At 38.3% G+C, this 12506-nt stretch overlaps 1 protein-coding gene across 1 annotated transcript in view; it reads left to right on the top strand.

The window, feature by feature from the left end:
• Positions 1-12506, top strand: part of LOC138733925 (cilia- and flagella-associated protein 43-like) — a 34978-nt gene that overhangs the window by 19019 nt on the left and 3453 nt on the right. Inside the window, 13 exon segments of the mRNA XM_069881443.1 lie at positions 537-746; positions 2433-2639; positions 3411-3500; positions 4267-4344; positions 5179-5304; positions 5792-5911; positions 5993-6100; positions 7185-7271; positions 7573-7661; positions 8033-8240; positions 9161-9273; positions 9990-10146; positions 10964-11128. Of these exon segments, the coding sequence (XP_069737544.1) occupies positions 537-746; positions 2433-2639; positions 3411-3500; positions 4267-4344; positions 5179-5304; positions 5792-5911; positions 5993-6100; positions 7185-7271; positions 7573-7661; positions 8033-8240; positions 9161-9273; positions 9990-10146; positions 10964-11128 (1758 nt within the window).

The raw sequence follows: 12506 nt of genomic DNA, 5'->3' as shown, positions 1-12506 counted from the left end.
TGTCCAGTCAGGTTTGGAATATCTCCAAGGATGGAGGATTCCATAACCTCTATAGGCTACCTTCTCCCATGTTTGACAACCTTCAGAGGAAATGTGTTTCATTATATTTAAGTTGGATGTTCTGTATTTTGATGTATAACCATTTCCTTTCAATCTGTCACCGACACCGCTGAGAAGAGTCTGGCTCTGTTGTCCTTACTCCTCAGGTTTTCATATGTGTTATTAAACACCACCCCCCAAGCCTTCTCCTTCTTGAGGCTAAACAATCCCAGCACGCTCAGCTTCTTTTCACATATTAGGTGCTTCAAACCCTTAATTGTATTAGTGGCCTATCGCTGGGTTTGCTCCGGAATGCCCGTGTCTTTCTTGTACTGGGGATCCTACAACTGGGCCAAATACTCTGTATATGTTCACTTCAACTTGTGGGTTTTTGATCACTGGGCTTAATTGCAGAATATGATCTCTAGAATTTTTTCATACGTGTGCCACTGGTTCGTATACAAAATTAACACAGTTGTCATGTTTGTGATATTCAGGCTCAGAAGAAAAATCCTGAGACTGAGTCTGAGACTGTATTACCTGAGGAAGAACGAGAGAAGACAGAAGACGTAACGGCTGATGATAATGCATCTTCCTGCCTGATTGGAAGTCTGAGCTCTCAGTATGGTGGAGATACATCTATCCTGTACCACCAACTGGACTTGCACAGTAGGGAGCAGAAAGTCAATCAGATAGTGTTATTAAAGGTGATGTCTTTTCAAGTTTGTATTACTGTAGTGGCACTGCCACACCTTTGGGTTCTCATAGCAGTCACAGACGCTCAGATTTTGGGTGTACTGACACTACAATGGAGAGTTGCACAGGCCACTGTGTTACAGATAAATGCACATCGTGCAGCAAAGCACCACGTGGATTTGCCAGCTCAGGTGTGGAAGAAAAACGTTTTTATGAAATTGGTTACCCAATTTGAGAGTATTTCTATTTGTCCTCTGGTGTTTGTATAGCTGGCTTGCACAGCTCAGCATGCCTGTGGAAACGTGACCTCTTTCCATACTATTTGCTGCTGAATGAAAGTTCAGCTGTATCCTCACACCATTTCATTTCTTTACAGTCTTATCAGCCCTTCATTTGGAGCCTTCAGTGTTTCTGTTATTTAATATTCTTTACTATCCGACTCTCCCTTCTCTTACCCTGGCCTGTTTATTAAGCAGTAAACATGCTACATAAAAGGCTTCTTATGAAGATGATCTGCAAGGGCAGAAGTGGTTAAACAACAGTAAAGCATTGCCTCATCAGAGCTCTTTAAGGCTACAACTGGTAGCAGAGCTCAACAGTTATGCGTTGTAATACATAAAATCTAGTAGATACACTAGTTTTTAAAGCAGATGGGGAAGAAACACAAGGAGCAATTTTAGATGTAAGTTTGGATGTAACGAGATCTTTCTACTGTGTGGCTTTCAAGATGCATACGATATATCTAATAGCAGACAAGTCTGCTGTGTTCTTGGCCAGTGCAGTGAATTTGCTGAGAGTTAGATAGGTAGCTGACAAACACTTGAGCACAGCCTTTTGTCTCCCAGCAACACTTTATGTTATCTGCCATCCTGCCTTACTACATCATAACTTATTATTGTATTAGAAACCAATGAAATAATCATGGCCACAAAAATATTTATTGTAATACAAATTGCAGACAGCTAAAGCATCTCAAAATGTAAAATCTGGTGATAGAACTGAAATCCTTTCCATGTTTCATTTTATTAAATTGATGTAGTAGGAGACACACATAGTTTTCTCTCTTAATATTCTGTTCTGCTTTGTTGAGGTCAATTCTGTAGGCTAAAGGAAGAATTTAAGCACCGAGAATATATGATTTTTAAAATCATTGTAAGGTCTTAGCTGTTTTAAAAAAATAGTTTACGACTTTTGTTTATTTATTTAATGAGGGAATTTTTCTTACATATGCCAGGCAGAAAATCACATAAAAGCATTATTGAAACTGCAGGATGAATCACTTAAAAATCAGGAAAATATGTCCTTAGCGTGTATGTCCCTTAAAAGTATGCCCCTCTACCTGTGATTTACAGTCTCTAGATTTATAGGTCATGTGTTTTTTTTCTTTGAGGCCCCTTCTTTCAGCCAAAGAATTCAAAAACAAGCAAATAGAATTTTCTATCCAGTGTTTGCAGCAATATGCAGCAATAAAAATTTCTATGCGGGAAAAAAACCCCACGAATGATAGTTTGCCCACCTCTATTTAACAAAGCTTGAACTCTGCCTATATGATTTTCATTAAAGGGCTTTACCAGTTTATCTCCCTGTCACACATACAATTACACACATTTATGGTTTTGATGGCTTGAGGAGTGGTCCCATAATCATGGATGGATGTGACCTGTGCCATATTGCTGTTTCCCTTTTTGGTATTTCAGGACATCATTTACAAACTGAAAACTGCTTTTAATAAGGAATTTGACATAGTTGCACAACAAAAGGAGCAGGAGATAGAACGAGTGAAAGAAAGAAACCTGAGGATCCGAGAAATCTTGGAACAACTTGATCTGCAGTTGGAAGTGTGGGAGCCAGCTCTTACAGATGATGAGATACCAGAGCGAGCACTCACAGTTCAGGATTCAGAGGTGTTTGAAAAATGAATCTTTCTCTTTCACCTACTCAAATATATTTATTTAATTCCTGTCATTGCCAGACATTGAAAAGCTGAAAACAGATGTGTCTGTGTACTTAAAATCATCTTTTTGTCTCTTTTGCTTCCCTTCACTCTTTAGGGAGAAAACTTATAATAAGTCAATCCAAAATGAATAAGATGTATACAATCTTAATTCGTTGATGTTAAGTTTTTAATTGGCTATAAATTAGGTAGATATTCCCCCTGTTCCTGAGTGTAAGATTCAAGCCAGGCTTGGAGGGTTTACTTCCATAGATAAGGGTTTCTCTGTTTATTCTGAGCACCATTTTGAGACTAAGTAGTTTTAGACTAAGTGTGTGGGTACTAAACCGTGCTTAGTACTGTAATTATAAATTGAAATGATAATTTATAAAGAAGCACCATGCTTCTTATACAATATATTCCACCAATCTCATGCTCTTTTGGTCAGTCTTTCCCAATTCTCTCTGTTCTCTCACCAGTTCGTGTTATTCACTGTCAGAAAAGGTATGCAAGAAATACAACTAATCTCAACAAAAATGATGGTAGTTTCTATTTTAGCATTTTTAAATATGCTTTCAGGGGTGTTCGAAAGAACAATGTCCTCTTGAGGAGTATTATCATGGAGCAGAGATACAAAAAGCATCAAGAATTAGTATTGCCCCTCTTTCCAAAGGTTCTTAGTCTGCATGTGATCACATTTGGAGAGAAGAACCCTGATATGACCCTCATTTTCTTCCTTCAGATTAAAGTTGAAAAATACTTGACTCAAGAAGAGAGAGAGAAAGCAGAAATGCTGGCTAAGCTTGAAATGGAAAGACGTCTTGCTGAGAAGGTACTTAAAGTAGTTTCCTTTTTTACTGTGTAGGCCTTTGTCTCTGGTCAGGCTTATTTAGTTAATGCTGCACTGAAATATTCCAGTCATGTAGCATGGGAGAATAAAGTGTAAATGGTAGGTAATGATGATGTGTGCCTTTTCCTTCTTATTATCGTTTACAATTGGAACTACCTAGACCAGCCGGGGGGAGAAAAGATTTAGTATTAGGCTCAACATTTTCTAAAAAAAATGGCAGTTAAAAATACTCTATCAGGTGACTAGGGATTAGATAAATTTCTAAATGCATGCTGCTGCTCAAGAGAGAGCTTTCTGCTTTATCTGTGTTTGTTAACTGAGCGACCTGTGCTCTTCAGGGATAAGGCAAGGGTGTTGTAATGCTTTCCTCTGGCTTTAAAACGCATCTGTGCAGAACCTAAAATGGTTCTGTTCCCAAAAGAGATGCTCAATGAGACAATAACACAATAGCCTCCTTCAGCCTAGCCTACCAACTGCACAGGAGTAGTCTATACCTGTGTATTCTTTTCTAGAATGCCAGAATGGCAGTTTGAGTAAGTTATTTGGTACGTGAACATCCGTCCACCAGAAAAAACTCTGAGACTTTCATCATGTTTCACAGGCATCACCGAAGTGCATTAATCTACTAGTGACACACCGTATAATTGTACAGATGATCTAGATGTGAACTACCCTATTATCCCTCTCAAAACTTCCAATTACTACACTTCCTTTTGCAAACAAAAATGTTTTTTGTGGTTGTTTGCAGGACAATGACAGACTGCGTGCTCTTAATGACATGATGGGTGGAGTCCTAGAAGTCAAAAAGGAAGACGTCTTGAAGATGGTGAGCTGTGTTTCTGCCATATCATTTAGGTGGTTTGTGGGCTTTTAGAGGACGTGTGAAATTCAACTAGCAAATATTTCAAACCTAAGTGATAGGAGAAAGTCAGAGACTTGTAGAATTGCATTAAACCTACATAGACTCTGTAAGAGACCACACACTGGACTCAAAAGAGACCACAGAGTTCTAGTGCCTGCATATGACTTATCCATAACACCTGTCCCTGTCACAGTGGAATACTGCAGGAACATAATCTGGTATTACCATTATAACAACTGGTGGAGGAAGAGCCTGTTTTCCATCACTGTGATCTCACAGAAAAATACTGTATTCCATTTTAACTCAGCCAATATAGATAGTACACAAGTAAAGAAAGGAACAAATGTGAAATGTCACAGAAAAAGAGTACGGCAGGACCAAGCATTTTCCCTGGAATTGATCTCTTTTGGAAAATTAGGGCTCCACTTAGAAGTATACGTTAGCATGGAGTTAGATTTGGGTTACCTTTTTGAGTTAGATTTTTTTCTGAAGCAGAAAACGTGAGGTATCTAGTATCTACAGCAGTATGTTTGAGTACAAAATACTTGTCCTTTACAAGATCCAGCAGTGAATTCCTATAAGCAATTGAGAGAGAATAGCACAATATGTGTCACCAAAATTACTGTGCAAGTGACAGACCAGAGAAACAGAATATATAGGTAACTTAGACTTAAGTCTTGTACCTTATTTACCACTAAGGAATACCTTTAACTCATCTTGAGATGTGCTAGAGTTTGTTAGTGTGCAGATGGGGACTTAATGTTGCTTTTGAAACATATTTGTCTTTAATTCTTCCAGGATATTCCTCCACCTCCTTTTCTGTCCAAGCCTGAGCATCTTTGGAATGAAGAAGAAAAGAGAATATTTAGAGAATATGAGATAAAAGTCAAGGAACTGAATGAAGAAAAAGAGGAATATAGAAGGGTAAATTAAAATGAGAAAAGGAGTGGTTTTGTTAACATGCTCATCACCAGAGTTTCAGGAGCTACTTCTGAAAATGCTAATACACAGAATAAATGGAGAACAAGTGAAGAACAAAGATCATGTGGCATATGAAAGAAGTCCTAGCTTAGACTAGACAATCTCTACTTATACCAAGTAATACAAGCCAAAGCCTGTGGCATCTCACAGACAGTAACTTTCCTTCACAAATGTACCAGTATTCCTAAAATTTTTTTCAGGTTCCATTCCCAGAGTTGCTGATGCCATACGCAAATGATACAACTCTTTTTATTCTTCGAAGTCATATTTGGACAACATAACTCGGTAGCCTGGCAGCACCTCCTTCCAAACAAATAATTTCTGGGACCTTTTGGCTAAAGGATACAATTCCATATTTTCATTCTACAATATCTGAGCTTCTTTGTTCTTCTAGATGTGATATTGCTGCTCTTGTCCTTCCCTTCTCCAGGCACTGGAAGATGAACTGAAGAAACTTAAAGCTTCCATCCAGGAAACAACACGAAATTTTGATGAGATTGTGTGTAAACTCTCTGAAAGGAAAGTGAAATCAGAGATGGTCGTCTACCAGGTATTGCAGAGAACATTGATTTTTCTTCTCTGTCACTGTGCATCAGGAAAGTTAACATTTTTTAATACAATCATTTTACAGGAAGAACTCAAAATAGTCAATCTTGTTTACGCTTTACTGTTGGATGAGGAGTTGGACACTAGAAAAGCTGGACTTCATAATTTTCTTGTGAAAAAGGAGAAAGAAAAAGTAAGTAGTCATTTGGAATGCTGTTCTTAGGAAAAGTGTAATATTTACAAAACATTTTCTTGTGAGGACTGCTCTTTCCAAATAAAAATTTTGCTGTAGATTATTTTCTGACAATTTACAGGGTCACTGATATATTTTTCAACTTGTACAGGTGACATACTTTATAAATACATATGTTTTTTAATAGATATACTCATTTTGGTTCAGCTGGAGTTGTTTGGTAAAATTCTATGCATTCAGAAGGGCATGCTGCTAATGGTTGTTATATATAGTATTTTTCAGTATCCAGTGTCAAGCTGGAAGCAGCAACTATGATGCTTTTAGGACATGAAGATGTGTAATGCCATCACGTTTTTCACTGAAGTGAGGGCCATGCTGACTTGTGTTTGCCAGTTCAAAGCATAGACAGAGGTTGCTTTTGAGTATCTGACACACATACCCTTGAGCACAAAGTGTTTATAATCTTATTGACCAATTTAGTCTCCTGAAGCGTTTACCCATCCCTGCCAAATCATATAAAAAAAAAAATTCTAACTCTTCCCATAGGTAGATCTTTTGGTCCATACAAACTGTGAAATACAGGAGAAGGATCTCCCCAGCAGAGTAGAGGCATTTAACAGCCTCAGTAAGACGTAGTATCCTGACAGGTAGCAGAACTATGTTATGACGAAAGGGAAGCTGCATTCTCAAATTAAAACACTCCATTGAACAGCGTTTGTGAATTTTTGCACTGTGTTACCTGTGATGATGTGAAAGGAAAAGGAAATCTTTGTGCAAGTGAAAACAACTATCAACAAAGGTCCTTACATTCAGATTTTAATATGAAGACTTGTAAGCATTTGTATATTTCTTCCACAAATTTCTTACTGTCTTAAGCAGGGGACTAATTTAATTTCACACCTGCTCACCCATTAGCAGTATCTACAATTAACCTGCAGAAGAAGGCATTGACTTGTTAGTGAAAACAGCTCACATGTTTTTCTCTAGAAATAAGAAAGCGTCAGCTTCATCAGTGTAAATGAGTGGCTGGTTGGTGCTTCTGCTGGATGAGTTTCATTCCTGAAATGTTTTGGTTTTGCTATAGGACAAGACTACGAAAACACTCCAGACTACAGAACATAAAATTGTGGCTTACATGGACACCTATGAAAATGCAGTAGTTGAAGAGAAGGTGAGACTCTTGACAAACACAAGGAGGTTCACAAATTAAAAAGTTAATGCTGTGTCTTGATAACAAGAAGAATGTACTTCACTGTGAGCATGGGATGAGTTCTGGTCAACTTGCTGATTGCTGAAATTCAGTTGTAAAGGAGAGTATGTGCAGAGAAAAATTAATGAAGTATCCCGGATTCCTGTGATGCTTGACAGTGCTTGGAAGAGCACCATGTTCTATATTTCTAAGGTATGAGCAGGTTAATGCTTTTTTAAAAATAACGTTTTGGTAACAAGAAAGCTTTCTGTTTCCCTCCTAGAAACTGGAATGTGGTTTTACAAAGGAGTTTGCTGACCTACCTGCTGATCTCCTTAATGAACTTTCCCAACTTTACAAACGTCGACCAGAGTAAGATCCTCCTGATGCCATCTGCTTAAATATTGGTGTTTCTTGGGAGACAAGAATGAGAATGCTATTTATTTCAATGGTCAAAATTATTTTGATAATCAGTGGGCTGCCTGCTTTTTATTGGCTATTTAACAATTGCTTTTTTGAGTACTTATATTTCCTCATTCACCCCCCACAATCTATTTTAAATGCAATCTAAATAATCATGAGGTTTCAAAAACATATATTCTTATTTTGTGTAAGATGCAGTCTTACCTATTTGTTCTTTGCTAGGAACTTGAAAGAATGAAATGTTCATAGTTGTTTTTGCACTTCTTTTGTGCAAGAGATAATAAAAAGTAAATATTTTATGTACTCTATATGTGCACTAGGGCCCCAGTGACAGAAATGGCCTTTGACACTGCAAACCCGTATGGCAATTGTTCAGGCTCAGCTGAAGATTACAAACATGCACGTACCCTGTTAAGGAAATCCATGGATGAACTGGATAGTCCTGAGTACATGCCTAATGGCTTAGACCCATCTATATGGGAACGCTTTTGTCTAGCTAGAAGAAATAAAATGGAAACTGAGGAGCTGGTATGTAAAATTCTTTATTTTTCCAGTATACTTCTTGATATTTTCGGATCTGATAGTTCTACGGAGTTCAAGTGCAGGGTCAAGGTAATGGTGAAACAACAATGCAGCACACACACAAGCTGCATTTGAGTTTGAAGGTTGCTTCTGACCACATTCAGTTCAGAATAATAGAAATGCTATGAAGGGAAATGGGATCTAGTTCTCCTTCACAGGAAAAATTAGCATATTAATGTGAATGGATTTTATCAGAATGATTATGATTTTGGTGTGGTTTCATTAAAAAAAAAAAAAAAAAATTACCTTTCCTCTGTCCATACCAAAAAAAATATTAAGGCATTCGGTTTTCATCATCTGTTGGAGTTGTTCTCTCCCTTTATCAGTCTACATTTGCAGCCATGCATTCCCATATTGTTTTAGAATGTCAAGAGCAATTCCTAACAGATGGTGTGGAAAAGTTCTAGCAAGCTGTTTGTTCAGCTTAAAAGCATGAAGGTGTAAATCTCAGTTTTCCAGAGACAGAGATACATGAGCTTTGAGCAAAAGATATACAGATTTCCTTTCATGTGAATAAAATACGTGTAAATGAATAAATTATTTTCTGAGCAGTGTATAAAGATGCCCCAACACTGGAAACATTCAAGGTCAGGTTGGATGGGACTCTGATATCGAGTTGAAGATGTCCGTGCTCACTGCAGGGGGGTTGGACTAGCTATCTTCATGATCCCTTCCAGTGCAACCATTCTATGATTCTATGATTGTAACCTCCTTGTCCATGTGCTGAGATTCTCAAAATACCAGGCTATGTATTTATACATATGTTTGTCTTCTTAAGAACTTGTCTTCTCTGTTCTTGAAGAGTCTTGCCCTGCCATACTGACAAAGTTGAAAAAATTCAGAATGTCACAATATTGCTTGCTTAGGTGAAACAGAAAGACCGAACACTGGCAGAGATGCAGGCCTTTCTCCAGAGAAGAATGGATGACGATGAGAAGATTAAGTCAGAACTAGAAGGCGTTTTCCAAGAACTTAGATGGTATTTTTTTTTCTTTTCCTATATTTTGCTATGTTTTACTACTGTACCGACACAGAGCTGAAAGTTACATACAAAATTATGCAGTGGTGTTCTCCAACACTCTTTTCTCTAGGATCCATCCTAGAGACCTACAATATTTCTGAAATGAGGTGCGATTGCACCACATGTGAGCAGGCCAAACCAAAATTTTTCACAGAAAGGGTCATTGGGCACTGGCAGAGGCTGCCCAGGGAGGGGGTTGAGTCCCCTTCCCTGGAGGGGTTTAAGGGACGGGTGGACGAGGCACTGAGGGACATGGGTTAGTGATTGATGGGAATGGTTGGACTCGATGATCCGATGGGTCTCTTCCAATCTGGTTATTCTATGATTCTATAATTCTAAATCTGGGGATAAATTATACAAGAAAAAGGGTGCTGGCTGGAGTCTTCTCCATATCCTTCTCAGTTGTTATTAAAACTTCTGTTCAGTAACAGACACCTTCTCTCAGAACATGAGCTGGAGTATGTCAAACTGAATCAGTGGTTGAAAACTTCATGTATGGAAATAAGTTGCAAATTCTGTAGTCGCTTTGGGCGCAAGTACAAGACAGGCTCTTAAAGAGTAACCCCTACATGAAAATACCTCTCACCAGTAATAAATAAAAACATTCTGAGAATCATAGGAGGATTTATGCAAACCTGTTGAAATCACTAACTTCTTGTTTTCTGCCATTATAGGGTGCAGGAAGAGAAGAAGAAATTTCAAAGGAATTTGACTGTCCAATTTTTGCTAAAGCAAGGACAGGTGGAATTGGAAAGTACTGGGATCCCAGACTACAGTGATGCCATTCTCATTAATAGGAGTGTTATTGAAGAACTGAATTCCTCTATCATGGTAATTTGCATTATCTGAAGGAAATCTAAGCTTTTTAAACAAATGTATTGTCCTTCAGGGGCTCTGCTTTTTCTCCAGTTTGACATCTAGTTTCAATTCATTACTACACACCAGGAGGCTCAATTGTAATCAAGAAGCTATTAAGGATTCCGTAATGTCTCTTATCACGATGTACAGATTGCAATATAGATTGCTTTCTTGATGTTTGATCAATATAATTCAGACCAATAAAATGGCAACAGTTTTTAGACACACCATCACTTACACACGCTTTAAACAGAAAATGCTAATCCAGTCTGAAAATTCCCTCAAGGCAAAGGCACAGTTAAGAAGCATTTGAACAGTAGCTTACATTAAGATTTAAAAAATAATACACTTTTTTATGTAAGGTGAAAATGGTGATGCTACTTAAAACAGTGCTTCATACTCCCATTAAAAGGTTCTTTTCTTAGGCATTCTAGCTGTACAAAAACTGCTACTGGACAAAGCCTTCAGCAATGTCTGCAGAATACCTTATAGAGGGCTGATTTGTATTCTGTAGAGCTAAAATGCCTTCATGTTCAAAAGACAGAAAGGTGGAGAGAGAGGTTAGCTGTAATTTTCTCCATCTCCTCCTCTGATCTAAGGCTGTGGCACAGAGCATAAAAGGGAAAAAATTCTACAAAAGATAACCATCTGGAGCAAAGTCTAGAAAGAGACTGCAGTATAGCACGTTCTTCTTACTAAAATTATAACTTTGGAAGCTTGTCCAACTTGTTGCAAATAATTATTCCATAATTTGCAAAATATGTTAATGAAGATTAATCTATTTTTTCAGGCTCAAGGAAGAAAAAAGATTGCTAGCATGGTGGAATGTAAAGACTTCTCTAAAGTGATATTTCATCTGGAATGGGAGCACAAGAAAATGAGAATGCAGATAGAAGATCTGGAACAGAAGGCTCGGGATATAGCAACGCTATCTATTTCAAAAGACCGCCAGCTAGTGAGTTACTTTCTTTATATTTTGACCACAGAAAATTTTGCTGGCTATACCTGTAAGATCATTTATACCTCTTAAGTCCCTTACTCCTATGGAGAAACCTGATGCCCACTAAGTCAACAATTTAGTTTTCAGAGTAAAGTTTTATTCTTGAGAGTGATCAGTGATGCGGCTGTTTGGTATGCTCAGCTGTAAACAAAGGCAAAATTAGCCCTGACTCTCGTTGTTTCAAAATCGGCACCGAGATTAAGGAATGAGGATTTTGCAGCCTCAGAAGACAGATCCTTTAAATAAAAGACTATAACTTCCTTTAAAGTGAAAGGTCTGAGGTGCTCCCATCTGGTATCTCACTGGGCTTTGAACAAGCCCAGCTGGCAGGCCAAAAACTGTAGGAAAAGGTAAGAGCCAAGGATACCAGTGGGAGAGGAGAGGATGAAGACAGCTTGTAGGGGAAGCCTGAGCATATTGCAGTATGGGATATAGAGGACTGCAAGGAAAGCTGATGGTTTTGTTGTGCTAAGGTGAGGGGCATAAAGGTTTGGAGTAAGAGTTGTTGGAGGATGGGTAAGCTATGGATATTGCAGTGGGGAGAGCTATAAAGCACAGAGAAAATGAAGAATGTTGGAGGGCAAGTAAGGATATTGCAATTCAATCAAAAGATTAAAAGAAAATCCTAAACACCTGTTTTAGTCAGGCTTCATTTTGCTGCCCTCCAAACTGCTTGTTCACTTCTGAATCAGAGCCAAGGGACTTTCTGTAACTGCCACCCACAAAACAGCCTTCCAAAGAGGTGATGTGACAACACACTGAAAAGTTCTTGTAGCAAATTAGTCACCAGTGTTGCTGTTATGTGTTAGCTTTTAAACTTCATTTTAACTGATGAGCAGAACTGTTGCTCTTTAGAGAGTTAGGCTTGCCCATAACAAAGGCAAATACCAGTTTAATCAGAATTTGAATGCTTTGAGGGGCTTGACTTCACTCTCTGAGTAGAAATGTGGGGCTAGCAGGAAAGACAAGGCAACAGAGACCCCAACAACAAGAATAGAAAGAAAGGTGGCTTATATAAACGGCGACAGAGTGGGACAAAACCCAGAGACCACCTGGAATAAGGACTATTTGTGAAGCAGTGAGTGAAAGCAGTTTTGTGCTGAAGGTCTGCTGGGCCTTTCCTGTTTCTCCTTTTCTGACCAGAGCAGTTCACAAAATTTTACATGTCACTTCGGTGGGACAGTATCCTGAAAGGATAGATCTACATCTACAAAAACCTTTTTACTGCCCATTATGGGTTACACAGGCTGTTTATCCTTTGTCAATCGATAAAGGGATATTTTAGTAGCAGTGTGCTGAAGAAACACATCTTTAATAACTTCTGTGCAACCTG

This window comes from Phaenicophaeus curvirostris, unplaced genomic scaffold, assembly GCF_032191515.1.
Source record: "Phaenicophaeus curvirostris isolate KB17595 unplaced genomic scaffold, BPBGC_Pcur_1.0 scaffold_46, whole genome shotgun sequence".
In the NCBI taxonomy this organism is placed as follows: Eukaryota; Metazoa; Chordata; class Aves; order Cuculiformes; family Cuculidae; genus Phaenicophaeus; species Phaenicophaeus curvirostris.
Note: the sequence above shows the minus strand (reverse complement) of the source record. Positions and strands in the feature narration are given on the sequence as shown.